This window comes from Nelumbo lutea, chromosome 4 (assembly GCF_056320005.1).
Source record: "Nelumbo lutea isolate HS-2025 chromosome 4, American lotus-T2T, whole genome shotgun sequence".
Classification (NCBI taxonomy): Eukaryota; Viridiplantae; Streptophyta; class Magnoliopsida; order Proteales; family Nelumbonaceae; genus Nelumbo; species Nelumbo lutea.
The window spans coordinates 87,398,064-87,424,266 of NC_142687.1; the positions used below are offsets into that span (position 1 = coordinate 87,398,064).

At 35.1% G+C, this 26,203-nt stretch overlaps 2 protein-coding genes and 2 non-coding genes across 5 annotated transcripts in view; 1 reads left to right on the forward strand and 3 right to left on the reverse strand.

Moving 5' to 3' along the window:
• Positions 1-8,451, forward strand: part of LOC148861578 (Cation efflux family protein) — a 42,600-nt gene extending 34,149 nt beyond the window's left edge. Inside the window, exons 11-13 of one of the 2 annotated variants that reach the window (XM_088986637.1) lie at positions 6,518-6,606; positions 6,700-6,821; positions 8,266-8,451. In XM_088986637.1, coding sequence (XP_088842763.1) covers positions 6,518-6,606; positions 6,700-6,821; positions 8,266-8,291 — 237 coding nt within the window. In that variant the 3' untranslated portion in view covers positions 8,292-8,451. Of the gene's footprint in view, positions 1-6,517; positions 6,607-6,699; positions 7,393-8,265 lie in introns of those variants that run through there. The other variant, XM_088986638.1, reaches the window with a different exon arrangement.
• Positions 8,452-10,633: 2,182 nt separating this feature from the next.
• On the reverse strand, positions 10,634-10,712 carry LOC148861579 (small nucleolar RNA Z155). The gene has a single exon (XR_016095374.1). It is a non-coding gene; the product is annotated as a small nucleolar RNA Z155 (small nucleolar RNA).
• A 146-nt stretch (positions 10,713-10,858) lies between these two features.
• On the reverse strand, positions 10,859-10,949 carry LOC148861580 (small nucleolar RNA R41). Its single transcript, XR_016095368.1, has one exon. It is a non-coding gene; the product is annotated as a small nucleolar RNA R41 (small nucleolar RNA).
• Positions 10,950-19,226: 8,277 nt separating this feature from the next.
• Positions 19,227-23,980, reverse strand: LOC148861581 (uncharacterized). The gene is made up of 3 exons (XM_088982776.1): positions 23,507-23,980; positions 22,197-22,593; positions 19,227-21,207 (listed from the first exon to the last, which is right to left on the reverse strand). Exons 1-3 carry the CDS (start codon positions 23,724-23,726, stop codon positions 20,118-20,120), a joined length of 1,707 nt encoding a protein of 568 aa, XP_088838902.1. The 5' UTR covers positions 23,727-23,980; the 3' UTR covers positions 19,227-20,117.
• Between the last annotated feature and the right edge of the window lie 2,223 nt (positions 23,981-26,203).

Consider the following 26,203-nt stretch of genomic DNA (forward strand, 5'->3'; position numbering starts at 1 on the left):
TTCACTCACACCACAATACAACAACTACTTGACACAACTAATGGAAAAACACTGCAACCACTTCTATATGAGGAACCAGCCCCTCTTCAAACTGCTGACTAGAGAGTGCTTAGAAACTCACAACCAACTCACAAACAACAGCAACTTGAGGCATAAAAGCCTCCTTCTCTAGGGGCAGTCAGTCCTTTTGTGTCTCTTTTCTCTCTCAATGAATAGAGAAAGCTTGCAATGGAAGAAGGAGCAAATGGCATCAAAGACCAACCAGTCAGATTACTGGTGCTCTGATACCATGTAGTCAGACTTGGAGTGCTATTTTCTTTGAAGATAAATAAAATAAAATTAAAACAGAAATAGGATACAAGAAAAGGTGATAAGCAATCACCTGAATGAAAAAGATAAAATACCCAGATATGCCAAACCATCCATCCCATCAAAACCAGACCCACAAAATCAAACCCCATACAATGCAGAAAGAAACATGTAAAAACAAACAAGCACAAACCAAAACCCAAATAATACCCAAAGCAAAACAAAAACCACCCCAACCAAATACCCATAACAAGCCCCAAATAATGCCGGATCAGCAAATCTACTTGTTAATTTTTTTTTTATTGACATCTTCCTGTTGTCTTCTGATTGCACTTTTGGATTTCCTTGCTTTCTTGTTAGGTCCAAGGCCAAACATTCCTCCTTTTATCCTTGCAAAAACCTTTGAAATTGGTATCTGCTGTTGGCTTCTCTTGCTCTTCTGAGTTTTGAATCTTCTAACCGTATATAAAGTTCTGACGACTTCTTCCATCTTCCCCTTATAATTCTGATCCCTAACTGTAATACCCTCCCTCTCCACATCCTCTTCCTTCTCTTTGATGTTAACATCATCACCTCCTTAGATTTTTCCACCCCTTGATTTATTAAATTACTTGAATTACAATCAACCACTGTCTTCTTGGATTTTGATCTCCCCATTTCTTTCCTCCACAAACCTGAAGGCTTCCTTCACGAACTCCTCCCTTCCTAAGAAAAATAGGTCCAGAATTCTGCTTAACTTCCGCTTCCTTATTCACTGCTTTTTCAATGTCACAAGTGCTCTCCACCTTTTGTGTCTCATCTATCATTGGATCACCCTCACTTACCTCCCGAGTCCTCCCCTGAATCCAATTTCAGTCTCCTTTCTCTGTCTTCTTCCAAGAAAAAAGTTCTGTATCTTTTCCTTTTATACATTCTGACCCTGCCCCCGCTATTGTTTTCTCCCCCTTGCTTGCCCCTCCCTCATTCCCTGCTCCTTTCTCCCCTTCCTTCTCCTCCACTAAACCATCATCCCCTTTCCTTCCTCTTTTCCTCTCCACCTCTTACTTTTCTCTTGTTTCCTCTACCCCTACAAACCGGATCATCTCAATTCCTTTACTGCTCTCCCCCTTTTCCCTGATTGCAAATCCAACTCCTTCCCTCTCATCCCTCCATTTTTCTTTTCTTCTATTGCCTCTCTTTGCTTTTCCACATCTTTACTTTTAAAATCTTCCAAAGCATCTTCCTTACCGTCAAGGTCTTCTTGTAAAACCTCTTCATCCTCTCCTTTTTTCTGTTGCTGATTTTTGCCTTCAGAAGTCAGAACCCTCATGGACTCCTCCCTTCTCTTCCTCCCTTCTCTTTTCTTCCTTGTTGAGTTTCTCTGTAAGCGATAGATTCTTAATTGTAGGGAAGAACTTTACTTTTCTCCAGGCTAAACCTTCAGCATCATTGATCTCATTCTCTATCAATCCCTCTTCAATCGTTGCATTTCCTGCTCGATCACCTAATCCTTCTGCACATTCTGTCGTTCCTTGCATCAATCTCGAACTATCAGTGTTAGTTTGGGCTTTTTCATAAAAGTCAAGTGCTTTCAGTTTTGGTTTGACAGGTTTGACACAATCGGAAAAGTGTTAGTTTGGGCTTCTTGGTTGTGAGATTTGAAAACAGGATTTGACCTAGAAGCTAACCTGAAGTTGTTTAAAGTTAATAATTGATTAAAACAACAAAAGATAATTGGTGTGCTCTTTTTCCCCCATTTCTCTTTAACGATATGATCTCTTAGTAGTAGGAGACAAATGATCAAGTTGAAGTTGATCTTGGGAAGCCAATTTAAAGGTTCCTACTTTCTGTATTTCAGTGTACAACTGGTAAGCATTGAATCAAGTGATTCTAGTGGCTGAAAATAAGGCTGGCCAGCTTGGGTGTAAAGAGCTGAATATGGGTTACAACCATTACATGAATAGTGAAAAAATAGCTAGAAAGGAAATCTGGAATTTGCAAAGAAATCTATAACTAAATTTAAATTTAAGATTCCAAGTACTAGAATTTAGGGATCAAATGTAAGAGCAGGAAGAGTGGAAGAGTCTAGCTTTTTTGTTGAGCAAGAATTAACTTATTAGCTATATCAAGCATACACCAAAATAGGGGTGTCAATCGACCGGTTTTGGTTTGGATCCAATCTGATCCAAACCTTACCAAATCGGATTTGGACAGTCCATTATAATTATTGGATTGGGCCAATCCAATCCAAAACAAATTGGTCCATAATTGGTTTAAATTAGACCTAGACCAAATTTCCAATAATCCGATCATGAGGCCAAACCCTTGTCCAATTTGAAATCAATCAAAACTGAAAACAGCATAAAATCGCTTTATGAAAGTACTTTTACGAAAACACTTTTACAAAAACATTTTTATAAAAGCAGTTTTATAAAAGTACTTTCATGAAAAGTATTTTTATGAAAGCACTTTTATGAAAATACTTACAAAAGTACTTTTATGAAAGCACTTTTACAGTAGTTTTATAAAAGCACTTTTACAAAATCACTTTAATAAAAGCACTTTTTTAGAAGTACTTTTATAAAAGCACTTTTATGAACACACTTTTATGGAAGCACTTTTAGAAAATCACTTATGAAAACTTTTACGAAACCACTTTTACAAAAGTACTTTTATGAAAGTACTTTTACAAAAGCACTTCTACAAAAGTACTTTTATAAAAGTCTATGGAAGTACTTTTCGAAAAGTGCTTTTATGGTAAAAGTACTTTTACAAAAGCACTTTTCTGAAGTACTTTCAATAAAGTGCTTTTGTAAAAACACTAATGAAAATATTTTTATCAAAGTATTTTTACAAAAGTGCTTTTTCAATGCTAAAAGTGCTTTTATATAATTTTTGATATTTCATTCGGTTCGGATTGGATCCAATCCAATCCATTTACATTTTAGTGGATTGGATTGGATTTGGTTTGTATTGGATTTGGACTGGACTGGGTCCAATCCATTTATAAGTGGACTCACATTGGACTAGATCAGGTTGGGCCAAATCCGTCCAATTGACACCTCTACACCAAAGCACATAGGATTTAAAGAAACTTTTTTTTTTTAATGAAAGGACCTTCTAGTAAGTACTCAATTAATTTCCATTAGAAATCAAAAGGAAAAATCTAGAAGGTTTTATTGCCTTGTTCCACTGTCCCATTCAAGGTTTTAAAAACCAACCTGGAGATTGAACCACTTTGGCCACTGGTTTCGGGGTCAAAGGTTCAACCATTCAACCCATTGAGCTAAACATAATTTGTATATTATATCATGGCCTTTAGATTAGAATGTTAGGGTTAGACGGGATAGTTATATATGCATATTATTAGAGGAGATAAGAGAATTAGAAGGGTGTTTGAGAAAGAAAGGAGGTGACGGAGACGACAATGGTGATGATGGCAACGGTTTCCTCTTCCCCCCACTAACCAGTCAAACTCTCCTATTTTTTGTCATTTACTTCTTAAAAAATAATTTTGTTTTTTTATTATTGAACCATGAACTGCTGCCTGGGTCGAATGGTTTAGCTGTTCAACCATCCAGATCAATGGTTCATTGACTGTTTCAATGGTTTTGGGAAAAGCCCGGCCAGGTATAAAGCAGAACTGAACAAGTAACTGGTTCCTGAGTTGAACAGTTTGACCACCCGGGTCAATGACGGTTTTAAAACCATGGTCCCATTAACCTATGAATAAACTGTTGCAATGTAAAACATATTCATAGCTTGAGCCAAACATCTCTATGACTAGGAACAAAATAGCTAGTAAATAATTTTATCTTGATTGCCACAGAGGTACACTAAAACACTTGAAACAAACTAGATACTAAGACTTGCTCAAGCATTGAGAGAATCAGAAAATTTAGAGCCCAAGGATAACCTATGGAACGGGGGTTAAGTTAGCAAGAGATAGAACTTCAACAGATTGATCATTGAGGGGATTCTAAGCTGGTAGTTGGCTGGCTGAAAGACCTGGACACTGTAATTTGGACTTCTAGAGACTTAGAGAGGACATAAAGAGATTTAAGTGGCTAACTTCCAATATAGTGGTGAGATCCAATGGGAAAGAAAATGGGCTGGCAGACATGGTTGCTAAACAGGGGGTGAATAGGGATCATTTGTATTTAGGCATAGTTGTAATTATATGTTTGTTTGAGGCTGCATCTCATGCCTCTTCTTGAGATGTTTTTACTTTTCTGACCTGAAAGAGGCATCTCATGCCTCTTCTAGAGTCAATTTATCAAAAAAAAAAAAAAAGGCAATAATCCGTGGAACCAAATACATCTTTCTGTCATAGTTGCCATCTGTGAATGTTTCAGATCACATCCAAACCATGTCACCTTGGGCTTGTTGGATGGTTAACTGGGCAGTCTGGACTACAAACACTTTATATGACACAGAATGTCTGACCACAACTAAAGTGCACAAATTTAAGAATTTTTTTGATTGGTATGGATAAATTTAAGATTCATCCACTAGATTGATTTGCATCAAGTTATCTTATTATGAAGTTGCATGTAGTTCATGGGGGGATAAATTGCTCTAGACATTGGCATCTTAACAAAATGAGAAATACAAAATCCAGTCGCTTCCCAACCATGAATAGGTGAACTAGGCAGGATGCTTTTCTGTGGAACAATATACAACTGGTCTAATGCTTTCTCACTACTCTTGTAAAACAATGCCTGTATAAGCATTAGTAAGCAAGCTTCATTAAGGGCTATTTCATGGTGCAATGGTAAAGTCTTGGGCTGACGAGTATGGGACGTTCAAGTAGGTCCATATCCAGGCCCCCTCCCCCCAGAGAAAAAAAAAAAAAAACTTCGAAAAACTTCAAAAAACCTGGAACTATTTGGAATTCTTTAATTCCTTTCTTGCATTTTATTTGAGGAATTGAATGGTCCTATCATTTGACCCGTTATCCAGTGACCATGGTTTTGTGTCTGGTTCAATTCTGACAACATTGGTTAGGATTAGCATGTGTAAAGGCTTCAAGCACTTCTTACATGTATTGTGAGATGTTTAAGCACATCTCACATTCTTTTAAAAGTTGAATGAGCATTTGAACAGTTCTGTCAGTTGGTGATTACCATAGACATCACTAGTCGTTGTCAGGAAAAGTTTGAAATATTTGTACTTCCACTACCATTGAACAATATGCATAGTTTTGCAAGTCATTGCCATACCATTTGACCTTTCAGATTTGTAGGTTGTTCATTGATTTAAGTTTGAGTTACCCATTCACAGGAGTAGACTCCCTTGGTTTGAACTGAAGTCTAAATCGATGGATAATTGGACATAGAAGTTGCTTCCTGGCACAGAAACTGGAGACTCCAGATCATCATCATCATCATCCAAGCCTTATCTCAACTATATGGGATCAGCTACATGAATCCTGTTTTGTCAGTCCGTTTTGTTTAATGCCATATCCATTGTTAAATTGTTGGTGCTTAATCATTTCTTACTATTTCTATCCATGTCCTTTTTGGTCTACCCCTTGCCCTTCTAGTATGATTTCATTTCTGATCCTATACTTTTAGTTTTTCTACTCATCCATCTTAGCATATATAATTCTGCCACACTCACTTTCTGGACATGTTTCTTGACTGCTCCAACACTCTGCTCCATACAACATAGCTGCTGCCCTTAAAACTGTTGTATAGAATTTTCCTTTTAATCTAAGTGGTATTTTCCTATTAGAAAAAACTTCATATGCACCCATCCATTTTGCTCATCATGCTCTAATTCTGTGGTGACATCCTCCTCAATCTCTTTTGTAGTCTTGTTATGAATTATCAAACCAAGATACCAAAATAGTGTACCCTTTTCATCAGTTAAAATGATGTCATCAGCAAATTGCATGCACCATGGGACCTCCTGAATCTTGAGTGTCAAACTGGAGACTTCAAATATTGATCTTAATTGGGAATCTTGAATGTCAAAATGACTATATATGGTAACAAGTGTTTCACCGGCTCCATGTCACAGTGACACTAATAGCAGCTCCTTTCGTTTTTTAGCTAAAGCATCAATGTCTTTTTTTTTTTTTTAATTTTAAGAATATCAAAGCTAGAATGTTGTCATTTTATCTTTTTACTATTCATTCCTGCACTTCTGCACCTTTGCAAGCCAGTTATTTCTTTGTATCAACAGAACTGGATTTTTTTTGCTGAAAAGTTGGATTATATTTCAGATGGTAGCTGAACACATTACATACCACACGTTGCAAGGCAAGAATGTACTCCAAGTTGAGGTCTCAATGCCCGTTGGCTTGCTAATCCGGTAAATCACACCTTCAGAGCTAGCTAATATTTTTATGCTAATGTTGTTTTTGGTCAAATTATTAAAAGTTTTGGTCTTTGTTTCTTCACCCAGAGATGCAGCAGAGGTGGCGAAAGAAGCACAAAAGGAGATTCTGAAGGCAGCTCCTAATGTTAACCAAGTGAGCATCCAACTAAGGTTGGGGCGTCCAACCCCAGAGCACTGTGAATCGCGAGGTGACACTCAGCTATAACCAAAGCCTTTTGCATTGTTTTTAGATAAAACTAGTTTTTCCCTGGTGGGAATTTGAACATATAATTTATATTTTAAATTCATATATATATATTACTTGAGTTGGGGGATGTTCCAAATAAATGAGAGCACTGGTGTCTAATAAAAGAGGAGTACTAGGAAGCACAAGGTCGATCGTTCTAGTTTTTCCCTGTGCACCAGAACAGAGACCTCACTTCCCCACTTGGGAGATGTTAGGCAGGCACCTCACCTCTCCAAAGTGTAATAATGAGGTTGCGAACCTTGGCTTGGGATGCTAACAGGTTAGGTTTGCCTTAGTCAATGGGATTACCAAATCCAACCCGACCATACAGGTTTCTAATCAAGATACTGACCCAATCCTACCTGTGAAGACTGAAGAATACCCTTGTTCCTACTTAGGGTGGGTCATATTTACAGATTTTTTCAATTTAACTGTATCACCTGTTATGCAAGTTATATAAATATTTCATTGTACAAATTTGCCATTGTTGTGGATTCATAGAAGTTATAAACATAGTAATATCTCTTTATTCATGTACCTGACAAGGTGATCGAATTGCATATACACCGAAGTATCTTCATGACCAATAACATCATCGCATATTAACACCTAGAACAAATTAGAAAGGAAAGCGAGGATAAGGCTTAGGGGTGCCAATGGGTTGAGTTAGGTGTTGATGAGCCTGAAAATCTGAAATAGGTTAGGTTCATGAGTCCGATTCTGCTCCATACACCAACCTCACAGGAATGTCCTGGCTGCACATTGGGAACATCTCTCTTGTATTCAAGGTTTAAAGTATTGATGCGCCCATGTGTATCGGCAGAGGTGTATTGGTACTCAGAAGTCAAAACCATGCGTGTTTCTATATTTTTTAGTTTTTGTGGATGTTTTTAAGTTAAAAAAAGAGGATTCTCGAAACACCTGTAAATAGGTGTAGCGGGACCCAAAAGATACGATATGAATGATATGCCCAATACAGGGTGTATTGTATCAAAATTAGTGCGATGTGGCTGTGAGTTCGGTGTGAAGAGTATATCCCAATTCTAAACTGAACTCAAGTATCACCTGACCAGATAGAGCCGGATCAATGCAGGTTTATCAGTCTATTGACATCTCTACTTGGGCGGTCTTTGGGGGGCGTAAACTGGCACTTGGGATCTGATGCTTGTACTTCTGTGTATTACTTGCTATGTAACCGATCAAGAGTGAACATGCCATTGTTTTTGTACAGAAACCCACATGTCGGTGTACTAACACTGGTGTGTTTACTCGCAATTGGTTATGTAGTGAATACACAGGTGTGAGCAGCAGCCAGCAGATCCAAGCTAGTAAACTGGTAGTTTTCATAAGCAGCACTTCGCTATGTAATCAATCAAAAGGGTAAACATGCCATTGATTTTGTACAGAGACCGAGCACACGTCGGAGTTCTGAACACTGGTCTGTTTACAGAGGTGTGAGCAGCAATCAGCAAATCCAGGCTAGTAAACTGGTAGGTTAAAATTTATCCAGGCTAGTAATATTGGAATTTCTTGAGGGGATGGTACTTGTTTATATTATGATTTTGATTTTTAATGGCAGTATTTGAGGAATATTTAAGGCTTAAAGATGCATGTTAAATTACTAATTTACTATTGCATAATGCAAACACTGAAAAAATGCAGTGCTAAAAACCATTCAATGCTAAAAACCAAGAAAAGATGAATTCTTTTTTATTTCTTTTGAAGGAATACACAACAGGATTTGATCCCCCAACCTAAGTGTAGGTGGGATTTGATCCCAAATCTCTGCTACAACCTCTAAGACAAGCAAGAGACCTTACCAATCAGCTGGTTGGAACCTTACAACAATTTAAACAACAATTTAAAGATGGAGTAAAGGACAGAAAAGATGGATTCTGCATACATGATAAAATGGCTAAAATTTGTCCATAACCATAAACTAGTTTCATTCGAAGCTGGGTTTTTAGTTTTTAGAGATGAGAAGCCAAAAAGTCCAATGAAGCTCAGCCAAATGCAGGTAAAAACAATATATATATATATATATATATAGAGAGAGAGAGAGAGAGAGAGAGAGAGAGAGAGAGAGAGTTTGGCCTCAAAGTAATCTACGTGCACGTGTAAATAATGTTATGAATATATAATGAATGTGCTAATAATTTTATAGTTAAAAGTTGGATGTATGTGTAGTATAAGCAAGACCTATATAATGTTAAAAGTTAAATCTAAATAGCTGACCTGCAGTTACCAAAGTGAGAATGTATTGAGTAACTCAATACATAAAACTCGGGCTTCAAAAATAAAAATACCTTTACGTTAATATGATGCCAGTGCTAAATAATATCTTTAATTGTCTATCAAAACAAACTGCCGAAACAGCAAAAATTTGTACAACCCTACATTGTTTTAACTTTTAATTTCGATGTAACCAATTCATTTAGAATCAGATAAAATTTCCTTTGAGGGTTTTATGAATAATTGTCATATTTATACAATTGAATAATTTGGCACCTACAATGTTTTTATTCAAAAACAACCAGGGCAGGAAATTTGTTTATTAAATCTTATATTGACGATCACAACACAACAACAAGTCCTCAAAATCAAATCAACCAATTGAGATGGACGATGGTTCCAATGAACACGGTTCCAAAAATCCAACCCAAAGTAACAAGGTGTTACATTTTACCGCTTCAAAAGCTGCATATGAAAATTGAATTAGCTCGCATCAGATTTTAAGTCGATGTTTTAAAACATGTTTTTGTTTGCATTTAGTCTTTAGAAGTTAGTGCCATCAAAATAAGGGTCATAGAATTTTATTACTTATGGAATACACATCAGTCAAATGTTAAGAACCATTAATTAGAATTTCAATAACATGCTTTTGGTTTGAAAGAAATAAATCAAAACATATTTTTTTGTGATGCTGCGTTGACAAAGAATCTTTTTAAAATCAGATGGGTTTGATTTATTTTTAAAACAAGGACAATAAAAATTTCGGCACATCTATGAAACCTAGGCTGTGTTCAATTGCAGTGCAAATATCACCGATGCAAAACTACGATAAAGCAAATGATTTGAGTGCAGATTCTGATTTATTTTGTTTAAAGTTTTATCTTAACTAGAGAATGAAATAAAATCCAACGAAAAATTAAACCGAAAATTGCGTTCTTTTCATTTACACTCTCAAGTCCTTACCCAGTACAAATAAGACTGCACCGCAACCAACCGAAGCCTTAATTCAAAATTTTGGGACTAATATCCCAAAACATAATCAGTTCGATTTGCTGTGTAAAAAAGTGTTCTTTCAAGGGGCATTATAAAACGTAAATTGATTTCTTTGTTGTGGGGTTGAAGAACAAATCAAAACCATAATGTTTGAAAACAATTTGCTTTTCAAATTGAAAACAAAAATATGTTACAGGTTGAACGTGTTTTTTGTTTTCAAAACTAAAACAAATACAAAAGAAACGTTTTTGTTTTCTACCAATGTCGCAATTTCAAAAACAAATGAAAACCAAAACATTAATATTGTAAAACAACTCCCTACAATATGGATTTGTTTAAAAAATGCCATTTTTTCTTTTTCGGGGTTAAATTCTTTGAATGATTATATCAAGAAGAAGAAGATCGACTCTGCCAGTGAAGACTACACAGATGGCGAGCCTCAAAAGCTCATCCGCCAGTGACGCTCGTCGAACGCCATTGCTGCAATCCGAGAAGAAGAATCCAAAAATCAAAAAGAATAATGAAAAACAAATTGATCTGAAGGGATGCCGTTGATCAGATAATTGTAGTCTGATTTTTCAATCCACATTAATACATATTTTCGGAATAAGTAATCATCACTTCAACGGCAAACTTTTGCAAAATCAGCAACTGCACAACATTAATAACTACCATACCCTAGCTCGGCCTAGAATTGAAAGAGAGGTAAAGAGACCGAAGAGCTGCAACGCAATCCAGGAAAGAAACCGAAAGAAAAAGGAAAAGAAAATAGAAAGGAGGGCTCAGAAGGATCCATTGGTTTTTTATAATCAGAAGGGAGATTCCCTTCAGAAAATAGGTAGTTTATCAACATCACAGCCTCCTCGACATTGAAAAAATAAAAAAGAGAAAAAGCGATAGAACAGAAAATCAAACACAACATTCAACGAACTCCGGAAGATATCTCCCCCTCCCCCTAGCGGCCTCGTACCAGTTCTGACTAATGAATGCTGGGGAGTTTGGAATTCATTATATAGACGGAGACGGTTTTAGGGTTAGGGTTAGGGTTTCCTTTTTTTAAGTCTCGTCTATTTGTTGCCTTGTTCGTTGGTAAATCGAATTACCGATAATACCCTCGCACTTCTTTTTTCTCCAAACTATCGGGGACCCGTGCATCATTTATCAATGATGTTAAAATAATTAAATCTTTATTTTAATGATTTATTACAAAAATAATTTAGTAAATTGGATTAATTATATTCATATTTTTAGTAAAAAATAATAATTATTACTAATTATTTAATAAAATAATTATTTTTTCATATTATTTGTTAGTGCTCTATTTTGTTTATTTTACTTTATTAATGATTAAATATTTTAATTTTTTGCAAAATATCACTTAAGTATTTAAAATAATTAAATATCAGTAAATATATAAAATTAGGCTATAGTCATAATTAAATTAATCTATAATTAACTTTTTAACATTAACTAAATTAATCTAAGCCCAAATTCAGTGTTTAAGACTTTGGATTAGGCTTGGATTGATTGGACTGGACCAAAGTTATCAAACCAAGTGCAACCCATGCATGCATTATTTTTAGGTTTTTTTAATTATTTTTAGATAATATTGAAACCAAAGGAACTAACACACCCACATTGTGTAGCTAGATGAACCAAAAAATTAAAACTTTTGGACTAAATTTTGATAGTGTATTAGTAGAGTCCAACCCACACTTTAAGTGTAATAATATTTGTATAGGCTTACAAGATTGTCCGTGTTAATTATAAAACTCTGATTTTTTTACAAATTTAAATTTGTATTTAATTCTAGTCTAGTATAAAAAATATATAACATTTCTATATATTAATATAAAATTTGTTATCTATATCCATATAACTTCCAAGTTGAGCTTATTAGGGGTTGTTTAGCTTGGGCCCTATCCACTAAATTCATCATTGGACTCCAAAATTTTGATGTCTAGTTAAACTTTGAATCTTATTATCCCTAATAATGTGTGGGTTTGGTGCATATCTCAGTTAGACCTAACTCAAAAGAAAATAGTTGTTTGAGAGTCGAAATTTATAGATCTAATCGGGTTAGATTAAGTTTTACATATTAAGGTAAGTTCTGTTCTAATCTCTTTAATTGTTGACTTGGGCAGTCGCAAACTGCTGACCCTGGCGGTCGAATCGTTTGACCAAAGAACCGTTTTGGCCATTTTTTGTGTTTTTATTTTTTATTTTTAATTTTTTGTTAGAGAAGACCATCCATTTGAACTAGATGGTTGGACCATTTGACTCGGGAACTGGACCCAGAACGGTTCCCTATCCGGTCCAATTTTAAAAACCTTGAAATAGGTTGCTTTGATTTTTTCAAATTAAAAATCGAACAGAAAAAAAAACAAAGACGTTTAAAATCTCAGAAACAAATGAAAACTTGCACGTTTAAAACCAAAGACATTTTTCTACAACCAACCCATATGTTTAAAACCAAATGTATTGGTTTTGGTATAAATAATTACTTTTGGCATCAAATGGGTCTCCCAGTTGAGCGACCACTGTAGCACAAAATGGGTAAAGATGATGATTGTCTTGGATCGGATTCTGACTATTCCGACCCAGATCCGTTTCCACATCAACATTACATTTTTTACATTATCATTACTGTAACAATAATTATTTTTGCTAATAAAATTTATGCTAATAATTATGAGTATTCTTGAAATAACTATAGTTCCAATAATAATTATGAGTATTATTTAATAATGTTTGGAATATTAATAATTGTTCAACTATTTATTTCTGAAAATTAGTGTCATTTATTTTATTTAATATTTAATTTCTTAGTGTAATGTATTGTTAATTTCTTATTTTTAATCATTAATTGTTGAAAATTATAAAAAATTAGTGTAAAATTATCCAAAAGTAGTGTAACTTATTGTTATTTAATATCTAATTTCAATTGTAATTTACTGTTATTTTCTTATTTTTAATCATTATTTTTTTTTTGTAATTCAGTATTTAATTTTTATTATAATTTACTGTTTTTTTATGTTTAATCATTAATTATTGAAAATATAATAAATTAGCATAAAATTATCCAAAATTACTGTCATTTATTGTCAATGGCAAAAAACTCCTACTTAGGGTTGGTCATTTATAACTTACCCCAATCTGGATTAGACGTATAAATTTTTGAGCTCAAGCAATTATTTTCTTCTAAGCTAGGTTTAGCTCAGATTTATACCGACCCCACACATAATGCAAACAATAGGACTACAAATGGATTGGATGTAGATCGGATCCATCTACATCTACACCCACATTTGATTATGAAATCTATAGATTTGCATTAACATCCCACTATTATGTTAGATTTTGGATTAGGTTCAGATTTAATCCGAAACCATCTTATTGTGTTTTAATATGCATCTAATCCGATTATTGATTGGATGGAAGTTCTAACATCTAAATATAGGACAATTGGATTTGGAGTCAAATCGGCTATTGGGTTTTCAGAGTCTAATGACAACACTAGCGGATAGGGACCAAGCTAACCCCAAGCTCAATGTAAAAGCTATATACATACATACATACAAACAAGTAACAAATTTTATATTAATATATAGATATAGTTTTTTTTTATATTTTTATAATAAAGTAAAATTAAATATAAATTTTAATCAACACATGCAATCATGTCCCTATCCCAAGCACAAACAAATATTATTATGCATGAGGTGTTGGCCAAGATGGGCTAGGCAACCTATAAAATTGTTAATACACTATCAAAATCTAGCATGAGATCTTATATGTTTTTTGGCTCATTAGGCTACATAATGAGGGTAGCCCATCCCCCATAGCTCTTTTAGATTCAGCTTATGATTGCCACATTGTTCCTATGAGTGCAACTTAGGGGATTGGGTCAAGTTGAGGATCAACCAAAGCTTAACCTAGATTCTTAAACCTTAAAGTTGAGCTTAGATTAATTTAATTATAACTAAAAGTTAATGTACAGATTAATTTAATCATGAATACGACCTAACTTTATATATTTATTAATATTTAAGTATTTTAAATATTTAAGTAACATTTGCAAAGAATTATAATTATTTTATAACATTTACAAAGAATTATAACTTTTAATCATTAATAAAGTAAAATAAATAGATAAAACATTAACGAATAATATGAAAAAATAAGTATTTTATTAAGTAATTAGTATCATTTTATTATTTTTATAAAAAAATATTAATATAATTAATCCAATTAACTAAATTATTTTGTAACAAGTTACTAAAATAAAGATTAATTATTTTAAACAATATTGCATTCTTTCCTTATAATAATTATTAATTTTCATTATTTCAATTCTCTTCGACAAATCCTGCATCGCACGTGTCCCACTAGTTGAATTCTAATATACCCCGATCTAATCCATTACATCTGTTAGTCATCAACTTTTTTTATTACAATTCAATTCTAATTGGATTTGAATCATAATTACTAAATTTGAATGCGAATCTTGAAAGTCTAAGTGGACTATTATTAAATTTGGATCGATCAAATCAGATTGGATAAACCTTTTATTGAATCTCATCCGATCGATTTACAACCCTACTTAATGTTAATTCAGAACTATGAATTAGGGTCAGGTTGGACCTAACAGACCTGATGGACCTGAACCAATTGGGCCGATTTTGGTGAATCAAAATCAATGGATTGGTTCTAGTTCTTGATATATTTTCCGAATTTTATTGGTTTAGAATTGGTTCCACCCAGTATATATATATATATATATCCCAAAACTGTTATTTTCCCAAAAATCGCTGATCTGGGCAGTCAAACCATTCAAACCGTTCAACAGTTTGGCCGGTTTTTATTTTGTTTTTAATTTTTACTTTTTTTGTTAGAATGGGTCGTTCGTTCGGTTCGAACGGTCAAAATGTTTGACTCAGGAACCGGACCCTTGATCGGTTCGTTGTCCGATTCGGTTTTAAAAACCTTGAATATATATATATATATGTATATTGTGTGTGTAGACTCGTGTGATGCATATGCTTTGTTAAGCGAAAGTTAAACAATGGAAACACATAAGAGGTAGACAATTGTTTTATATTTTACATTTTTTTAAATAATTAATAAATAGTTATATTTTATATACTACTTTTAATATTTTTTTTGCAAACACAAAAATAATAATAATTAGTTTCAACTAGAGCTATTTATCAAACTGATGAAACTAAACAACCTGACCCAAATTGACCCAAGTTGGTTGGGTTTCTAGTATTCTGGTCGGTTTTGGTTCAGCAATTTCACAACCCGACCAGGTTGAGTCAATTTCCGTTTGGTCATTTGTAAATTGACCAAAATTGAACTGACTTGACCATAGATATATATTAATATTCTTATATTTTAAATATTATTTTTCTAATATGGGAAAATGGGAAATTTCCCATATTTCTTAGTCTAAAATATTTTATATTGTAAATTTAAAATTTTTAATTTATTTTTTCAATAATACTATTGTAACTTTTTAAATTTAGATTTAATTTTTAAGTTTAAATCTTTTGAACCAATTGACCAAACTGAAAACGAACCTAAACTAATATAACTTGAGTTAGCCATAGTGGCAAAGCTAGGAATTTTCTCTTAGGGGGGCAAGAGAATGAGAGATGGGGAAGAATGGAGAATGGAGACTAGGTGAAAATTTCTAAAGTGCACCTATGAGATATATTCTACAACTAATATCCAACTAGAAAGTTCGGTTTAAAGTTTTTGTTAAGGTTAAAGTTAAAAAATATGAACCCTATTAAATTTTGGGCTAGTTTAAGATTGAGATATTGTTCAATATGATCCTATAATATATAAGTAAATAAGTCATTCTAATCCAATTCAAACAAATTGGATTGACACAGGAAAGAAATAATGGATTTTGTTAAAGTTAGAGTTAGGATTTCAAGAAATCAAATTGGGTCATGATTGAGATAAGTATTAATGTGACTCTACCCACCCAATAACATTTTCTCTAAAACGCTTTGGGGGCCAAATAATAGCCCAACGTGGTTGTTGGTATATGGGATGGGCTACCCCTAGTTAAAGGTATAGGGTAGGGAAAAGTTTTTTTGGCATAACTTGGCTCTCCCCACTGCCCTTGTTTGGCCAGTTTTCACTAATGGTAGGTCGGTTTGGGGTGACCAACTCCACAACTTGACAAAGTCAGTTTAGTTGGCCAAACAATTTACAACCAAATTGATCGACTCGCAAACACTTCTAATTTCAGATAAATTAATAGTTAAATCTCCAATAAATAATAATATTTTAATCTTCAATAATTATTGGTAATTTTTAGCAAAAATACACAATTATTGAAAATATATAACAAAAATACAATAATTACAAAATAAATACAATAAAATATTGAAAAAAATTCATTAATTAAATTTTGTTTATTTATAAGTTATTACATAATATTAAATATTTTGTTACATAATTATTTAGATATTTTTAATATTTTTATTAAAAATATTTAGTTATTGAAATATTTAAAAATATTTTATTTTTTAATGTAAACCTATATATTGCCACGTGTCCATTGTTAGTGCAAAGGTCCATTATTATCAAACTTTTTCTAAGGAAAACTCAGAATAACGTCACTTACGTGGGTAAGACCCATAGCCCTGATCCAACTATTAAGGCTTGGGCCCTCAAACATGATAATAAGGTAGAACTAACGAACTCAAGACTAAACCCAGTATCTGCCTTAACACAACTTGATGGAACTGTTCAGGATGTTATTGAAAAGAAAACAGAAATAATAGTTGCCTTTTAATATTTGTCCTTTAACGATTGCCGAACTGGCTGAATTGAATTGTTTATTAATTTTCCTTTAGGCTATGTTTGGTTTGAAGGAAAAACTAAGAAAAGAAAGAAAAAGGTAAGGAAATCTTTACAAATCTCGTATGTGTTTTCTTACCTTTTTCTTCCTTTCTGTATATTTTCCTTCAAACCAAGCATAACCTTAGTAAATTAGTAAAAAAATGTTCTTATTAGTTGCTAAAAGGAATATTGACTGAACCCCTAAATAGTTCAATGTGTGACTATTTTATCAAAGACAAATTAATAAGTAATTCAGTTCAGCCATTTCAGCAGTTATCAAATCACCCTAATAAGTTCACCAATCGGGGATTTACCTTCCAAAATTGGAGTTGGACAGGCCAGCAGAGAGACTGAATCAGCCCCCCACAAAACAACTGCCCCCCCACAATGTCCCACAGCACATCCCCGCTGTGTATTAGGAACATCTCCCTATGATGACATCACCATTCCAGATATTATCATCGGGAGATGTTCCCAATACACGGCGGGGATGTGCAGTGGGACGTTGTGTGGGGCTGATCTGAACTCGCCAGCAGAGTTCTAAACTCAAGCCCAACCTGACCTGGAGTTACTCTTGACCATTTAGGCCCTAGCAACCTTCCAAATATGGATACAAGTACTTTGAATCACACATATCCTATTTTTTTAGCTTTTTTTTTCAAAAATGGGGCAGAGGGGTAGGTCTTAGGCCTGCCTTTCCCCTAAAATAGGTCAAATTTTCAAAAAGGTTCATATTTGGAATACAGTGACCCATTGATACGATACATATTGATTGATACGACTTGATATGTAATGAAAATTTGAACCTCGAACCCTAACTGACCTGCAACTTGAAAATCCCAACTCAACCATCATAGCTTTCAAAATAAACCAGATTTTCACGAGTTAGTTGAGCTTGTCTCAGCTCAGTTTAAATCGAGCTTCGAGTCGAATTTGAGTTCGATATATAGGCTCGTTTGTTAATTGAGCCAAGCTTGAGCCCAGTGAAACTCGGCTCGTGAGCCTAGTATTAAATAAAATAATTTTATTTTTCATGTATAATAGTAAATAATTTTTATAATTATTTTTTGTATATATAATATTTACAATTCTTAAATTTTGTCTAAAAAATAAAAAAATAATTTTATACATATAATTTTTATTTTTCAAAAAAAAACTTGACTTATAGTCAAGTTCGAACTTACATATTATATGAACTGAGCAGAACTCGAGCTTAAACTTAAACCTGATACTATTTATGCGAACTAAGCTCGAATAACCAAATATTCAGCTTGAACCCACACCTATATATGCATATAATCAAATCTTATTAGATATGAATTGAATTGGTTCGGATTGAGGTGGATCCATATTTCATCCAATTCATCCAATTATAAACCGATGAAACTCAGTTGGACTTAGAGTTTGAATTTGGTCAAACAGATACCTTTTGCAGCCCAGGTTACCTGAATATTTATTGGATAATGGATATTATTATTCACCGACAGGCCTGACATTGGACTGATGGGGCACCGAAAATGGACACAGTCATCTCAGGTCCAAAACTTGTAGACTCAAATCTTACTATTGAGTCCCTGTAGGTTTGTCAGTCAATTTGCAGCCTCTAACCTACTATGAGTGTTAAAAGACTCCAATCTTATAAAGTAAAAGAAGTTATTCTATTGAATAAGGCAGCATTTGCTAAGTCTTTTTTTTTTTTTTTTCATTTGATAACTAAAAGTTGGAAACATGAAAAGATACGTGCAAGGTGGTCACATCTGTGCCCTACGAGGGGACGCCCACAATGCTTCACAGCACATCCCCACCTTGTATTGGGAACATCCTCCGATGATGTCTTATCATCTCCCTTATTATTATTGGCAAATGTTCTCAATACAAAGTGGAGATGTACTGTGGGCCATAGATGTAAACTCCAAGGAAAGACCTGAAAAGACCGAAAACTCTAAATTTTAGAAAGCTTCAAATGAAATATTTTAATCTTTGTGCATGATAGATAACCTCTAAACGCATTTTTTAAAGTCCAATCGACCGAACTGTTTACCAAACAGCTTAATATGTCTTTTGGCCATCTGTATTGTTGAAAGATCTTTCTAACAAAAATTCGCAAATGGCACCTATGATTTTAAATAATGCTTAAAACAATCCCACGACTGGTGTCAATATGAAGTGGGATATGGGTAATACTTACTATACAAAGTTGGGTAATGTGTTACGAGGTTCATAGATGCCATCATATATCATATAAATAATCCTAATTTAACAGCCAAAATTGCCAACAGGATTAAAAATTGCCAATTTTTTTTCCTCTTCAAAGCATTTTCATTTCGCTTCTAATAATGGAAATAATAGCTCAATTGTTTTAAAGTGAGAATTTTACCACCTATTTTACAGTCTAAGAAAAGTTAGCAGTTGATCTACAACAAAGCATGCCAGCTAGGGTTATCACCATGGAGGCCTTATATCGCATAAGGACAAGAGGCCAAGAGCTATACCCCATAAAATTAAAAGTCTACATTTTGTCCTCTTGTGAGTTAAGGGCATTGTTCTTAATTTATTGCCCAACCCCACAGGATCAAGGAGCAGAATTGGGTTTAATCTTGTCGTTTTTTCTTTTTCTTTCTTTGCTCTCTCTCCTCTTTCTCTCTCTACCCTATGGGATAGTCTGTGAAGTATAAAGTGTTTAACATTTCAACTTCACAAAACAAGTTTAATCTCGGCACATCTCTTGTGTTCCCAGGTAAAAGAATCATAGGGCTTCCTTGGACTGTATAACTGCATTTGCTTTGATCCACTGTGATGGTTCCTTGATGGGTCTATTCCTTAACTCCTCGCTAGTGGCTAGTCGCCTTGTTGCTACTCAAGTCCTAGTCTGCTCTAGAGAAGAATTGGGCCTGGCCCAATCCGGCCCAATTCTTCTTTCTAATCAAAAGAAGAAACACCTTCACTTAACTAGGGATCATCAACCCTATTTTTTCAGTTATTTTGGTCTCCATCTGCTGCTACTTTGAACTGATACACATTTCTGTCTTTGGCCCATTACCATGTTGACTGAAAATTCTGATTTTGGGCCGGGAATCGATGCGACGATGGACCATGGCTGAGATCGATGAAGAACTCCATATTCCACAACATAGTAGGAAGAAAATCAGGAGCTTGTTAAGTTGTTTTTCTCTCAAACATCCCACCACGATTTCACCATTGTTGTTTGCCCATGTGATTGCTGTTGCTGAAACTGATGAAATCCTTGCAATCTCTGCTCACTAATTGCCTCCAACTCCGATCCCTGCTTCTGCTGTTGCTGTCCTTGTTCATGTAAAGCCGCTGATTTCGATCCTCCAATTCCTAGGAAATCCACAGTCATCACATCCCCACTACTGCTTCCTCCAACCCTTGACATTTCTATTTGATTCCGCCTAGTTGGTGGGATCCCTACCCCTGAATTGACACTTGATCTACCCTGTGACATACTGCAGGTACTAGTACTACTGCTGTGTTCATGCTCTATGTTCTTCAAGAATCCATGGTTCTGATCAACAACTCCCAGTAACATCCCCATGCCATTCATCCCTGAGCTCAGGGCGCTTTCTGTAGCTTCGAAAAACTTGGGCGACTTGTCTTGTTTGGACTTCTCCAAGAGTTGGTTTGTTAATTCCCCACTGTCCTTCCCAACTGGTTGTGATGGGTCTGCTTGTAGTTGGGTGTGATCATATGAGCTGTTGTTGTTCTGATGCATTCCTCCGTAAGATGATGTTCTTATGCTGGAGAGCTGATGATCAGTCCCAACCAGACCTGCAATGAAGCTCTTGTGGATCATGGAGGAGTTGGTGTTGCTGCCTGCAGCTGCACCAATTAGGGCAGCTTTCTGCAATAAGGCTGTTGCAGACATGTGAGCTGATGACCCCAGAAAGCAGAAAGAGGATGAAGGGGTGCTTCTTGGGGCACCAAAAAGGGTGGCAGAGCTGCTAGAGAACATGCTTCCTGCCGCCATGTTTAGAGACTTAGGTGGCATTGAAGACATTATATCACTGCTACTGGGTAAGGACTTGAGAGGATTCTTGTCTCCGGGTTGGTTGAATTCTGATGAGATCCCGATCAGTGAGTTGTTGATGGTGTTTATGGGCATCGACGACATGATCTGGGTGACTTGACCTTGTGATTTTGCTTCTTCAGTGGTGGACTTCAGACCTTGCTGCTGGTTTACCTTGTTGTTTTCTTCTGTTAATGCATCACAGAAAGCTCTGTGTGTGATGAAGCTGTCTCGTCTGCAGGGAGTTGATGAAACGTTTGAGCTAGTTAATATACTAATAATCTTCAGATATCTAGCTTAGGAATTGAAGTAAGTGATTGATATTCTTCCTTCCCATGAACGAACAAAGAAAAAAGTATACTGAAGCAAAATAACGTAGAATATAAGACAATTACGTTAGCACTGTTGCAGAAAAGAAAACAATATCCGGTGCAGAGATCCGAACTCACTAGTCACTGCTGGAAGGACAAGAATTTTGTTGCTCTTTTGCCCAATTTCCAGAGAATCTTAGGTAGTTGTCATTTTAGAATAATTATTTTGCAGAAAAGCTTATGAACATTGGGGTGATATATAATTCTGTAATATAATCCCTACAAATGGGGTTAGACATTATGTAACCCTAACCCTGACCCAATCTTCAACCCAACCCAACCCAAAAACCCTATTTTTTAACCAACCCAATTCGCAACTCACAACCCTAGAAAATCATGAAAATATAAAAAGAAAATACAGAATATAGTAACTTAATTATCTTCTTTGTAGAAGCCTGATATACATAGACTTTTAAAATCATATAAAGGGGGTTCATGTTAAGCATTTGGAGGAAAAAGTCAGCAAAATTGAAATGGTCTTCCTTATTGTCTGTTTGGTTTAGATGGTAATTGAAATTGAAATCAAAATCGACTGGAATGGGATTTTCATCCCCAAGGGAGGGGAAGGGAATGCAGTCGTCGGAATCAGTTAGGCACAACATTATAAGCACGTTCAATAAACACTTTCAAAATTTTTTGACACATGTTCCTTCAAATACCCCCGGCCTATCTTGAAAAAGATTACCTTAATGCACAGGGAATGCCATTCCAGGAGGAACGAGGAACAGATTCCGGTTGAAATCAGAATAGCCGGTCCGGTTTCGATTCCAGACCCCTACTCCCGTGAACCAAACGGATCCTTAGTTGTTATTATAATAGGTAATTAGTGTGTGGGCCGGAAAATCTATGATACCTGGAGAAGATGGTTCCACAGTCACATTTGTACTCTCTAGTGCCGCAGGTCTTTGAATGAGCTTTCCAGTCCGATTGCACCGCATACTTCTTGGAGCATTTGTCACATTTCCATTTCTTCTCACCGTGCTTCCGGCAAAAATGCTTCTTGATTCCGGTGAGATCACCCAATGCCCTAGCTGGATTATGGTGGACACAAGATGGCTCCGGGCATATGTATACTCTCTTCCTAACCTCCGTGCTCGTTCTCTGCCGGAGTTTCCATGGCAGATTATGGCCTCTCCGATGCAACTGCAGGTTCTGATCCCTCTGGAATCCTTTGTTGCAAATCTCGCATACAAACCGGTTCGTTGCCATCAGGGTTGCAGGAGATAGGGCGATGACCTCTGCACTTGGGTCTGCACAAAATTTTCAGAAGTCCCAATATCCATTAGTTGATTAGTAATGCTACTTCTTCTTTATTGTCTCAATCAACCCATAGATCATGGTATCCCAGAATTCAGAATTTTTACGTCTCTGTTTACAAACTTATGCTCCATTTTATCATCCATCAAATCAATTCATCATTTATGTGTTTAACTGAACTCTAGTGGAATTTCAAATTCTAGTGGAGGAACTGAACCGAGAGCATTGATGATTAAACTTATTTCTAGCTACTGGTAATAATAATAATTTAATATCGAGATCAACTCAACCTTGGAGCCAAACCTTAAAACAGTACAAGACAAGAAGAGAGAAAAGAGTAAGCAACTACCAATCAGGTACGGATATTACTCCTTAATCTTCGAACAGTAATCTCAAATCTCAAACAGTTGAAAAACAAAGAACGGAAAAAAAGGGAATCAAGTTAGCCACTGTTTTTCTGCAACTACTGAAATCTTCAGTCAATGATTGAGCCCTTAAACAACCAACTGCAGTAGTTTCCCACTCCAGAAACCAATCTCAATTTTAAGAGATTATTCAACTACTGACATCCCAAATCAGCAAAAGTTAATTTTCGCCTCCCCTCGTCTCTGTTCTAATGATCGAATCAAATTAATCCGTGACGATATCCACGTCCAGACTTAATTACATGCAAGTTTCAAAGATGAAAAATTTCAACAAACAGAAGAGGAAAAACGAAACAATCGTTAATATCTGTTTATTGAAATAACCATGTCAAGTTTCAAAAAAGAAAACTAGCTTCTTCATGGTTAACTCGGATTGAAAAGAAACGATTAAGGGTTTAACCTGGAGCTAGCTGAAGGATTATTAAACAGAAATTGGGTACTACAGAAACAACAGTAATGGTTCAAGGAGTAGTTGATTTGCCTGGAGTTCCCGGTAAGTTTCTTTTCTTCTTGACTGTCTGCTGCTGCTGAGGTTTTTGGGAGGTGGAAGCTTTGCCATTAGTTGCAGTGGAAGGTCCAAAGTTGGAGCCACGGAAGTGATGTTGTAGTAGTGGTATCTGCTGCTGCTGCTGCTGCTGTTGGACTTCTTCTCCAGTATTGCCAGAAGAGAAGCTCCCACAATCACCAGTGATATTTGACATTGGAGGACGGATTGATTGAGTCTCTATAATTGAAATTTGTCTTTCTCTTTTTCAAACTCTTTGTCTTGTTTCTTTCTTTTCTCTCGTTTTCTGGGTTCTCTGGGTTTGTTTTTCTTAATATTTTTTTTTTGGTTGAACACGAGAGCCGGGATTTGCTCTTAGTAGAGGAAGACAAAAACCAGGGAATTCTCCTTCATTTCTGGAGAAGGAAGGAAACTGGAGCCACCAAGAGAGAACAAACTTGGGAACAGCTAGGCTGGGTCCTCTCTTTGGCTTGTTTTTCCAATATATATTAGTTACGTTTATTATATAACTCCATGCACATGCACTGATTGATGTACATTATCATCTCTCTGGATAGACAGGATTACCCTTCTTTTTCTCTCTTAATTTCAGGTTATCAAAGAGAATGCCATTTATTTGGGCACATCCTATTTGGATAGGAGCACAACCCTGATCATGAGACCAAAAGTTCATTTTTCACAATGGTTTTCGAACTGACCCGGATGGTGGACCATTCTGTCCGGGAACCATTCTGGCAACCGGTTTCATTTCATTCCTAAATCTAAATTTTGCCAAAAAAAACTGTTAACTTGGTCAGTGACCCACTGACATAGATGGTTGAAACTGTTAATCCGTTTGAACAGAAAGTCCAATCATTGACCTGAAAACTGGTGGCTAAAACAGTTTCGATTTCAAATTAATTAAAAAAAATGTTTTTTCACTTCAAAAAATACAACTACTCTTGTATTTTTACTTTTGAACTTATACAATCCAAAGATCCACCCATGGTTCTTTTGTAGCAGTGCATATATGGCTCAAAGTATTGTTAGTTTAGGTGCTATTTTCTGAAGTAGGTATTAACAATTGAAATTGGCTTTTCCTCTTTAATCCTAATATTTGACATTTCATGGGTTAAAAAACTGGTCCATATCATAGGGTACTCATCAATATATTATCATGTTTTAAAACTTTTGCACTAGTCATCATTTTGTGATCTTAATTAAGAATCAATTTTAATTTTGAATGTATATAAAAATTTAAAATTTACTTTTGAACTTAAAATTCATTTTGAAAATTGATTCTTTTTGAGTTAAGAAAATTAATGTTGTAAAAAAAAAGAATCATTTTTAGCTCAAAATTCATTATTCAAATGGTGATTGTTTTGGGCAGACTTTTAACCAAACATAGTCTACTTGTCACTTCATTGTTTCTCATTTGACTTGATTTATTCTCTCTGTTTAACCATGATGAGTTTTGAATAGTGATTTTTTTAGGGGTTTTCATAGTTCAGTCCACCTCAGAAATCTAACCCCTACCATACTGGTCAGATGAATCCTGTCTGTGGATTGATGTTAAATTCACGAATAAGATGCGGTTTAGGGGGGAGGGGGAGGGCTACTAGTAGATTAGGAGGGGGGGGGGGGGCTGCAATTTCAGTAGTGGGATGTTAAATTGCCCTTGGTTTGTGCTGTATGACTCATTTTTCGATTAATATTTGGCCATATCACATCCCAACCCTAGTGAAAAGACAAAAGAAAGCCCTGTTTATAGCTATAAAAATGAATGCATGATAGTATTTTTCTAAATTTGGGTTTAGTGCTCACAAGACTGTCCTCACACCGTGCAAGCTATGCATTTGAAATATCTTCCAATTAATAAAATATACGAGTATAAAGATGTTTCCAATGCATAACTACAAAAGGCTCTAAGGACAATTTTATGAGGACCAAATTATTTTTCTCCTTTAAAATTATAACAATATAATTTTTGTTTTTTAGAGAATGACTGATCAGGTTAGAATTTTGTAACCCACACCGTACAAAGGGATGAATCCTGACTGTAAATTGATGCTAAATTCATGGACATAATGCAATTTATAGAGGGAGGGGGCTACTAATAAACTATGGGGGACTGTCATTCAGAATTCTGCATTGAGTTTCAGATTGCTTAACCCTTTTTTTTTTACATTTTAGCATAATAATGACTAAGGGTGTTAATGTGCCCTTTATAAATATGGGATGTGCCCAAATTCCTTCCCTTGTCAATTATAAGAAGCTCAAAGACCCATCACTTTATTTTTCTTAATAATATTTTTGGTGGTCGGTTGGTTAGATTTCAAAAGGAAAGGGGTAAATTTGTAACCTACGTTATAATAAGATACCCATGAAGGCATAGAATAAATTAATAATTTTCTGAGTTCGAACACTGCTGGCTTATGGTTGTGGGTTTTGTCCGTTTGTGTGGTGTTATCTTTTCGATTCTTAAAATAAAAAATAAAAATTTCTAAAACTATTAACAAATTCAATAAAAAAATCATAAAAAGGGAAACCGTATAAAAAACGGTACCCTCCCCACAATGGTATTTTCACCAAATCTCTGCAGTAACACTGTACCTAATCAGCCGCCGTGACTCATGAAATGACCGAAATACTCTCAGAAGTCACGGGAGACCGCTTCATCGAACCCCTCGCGAA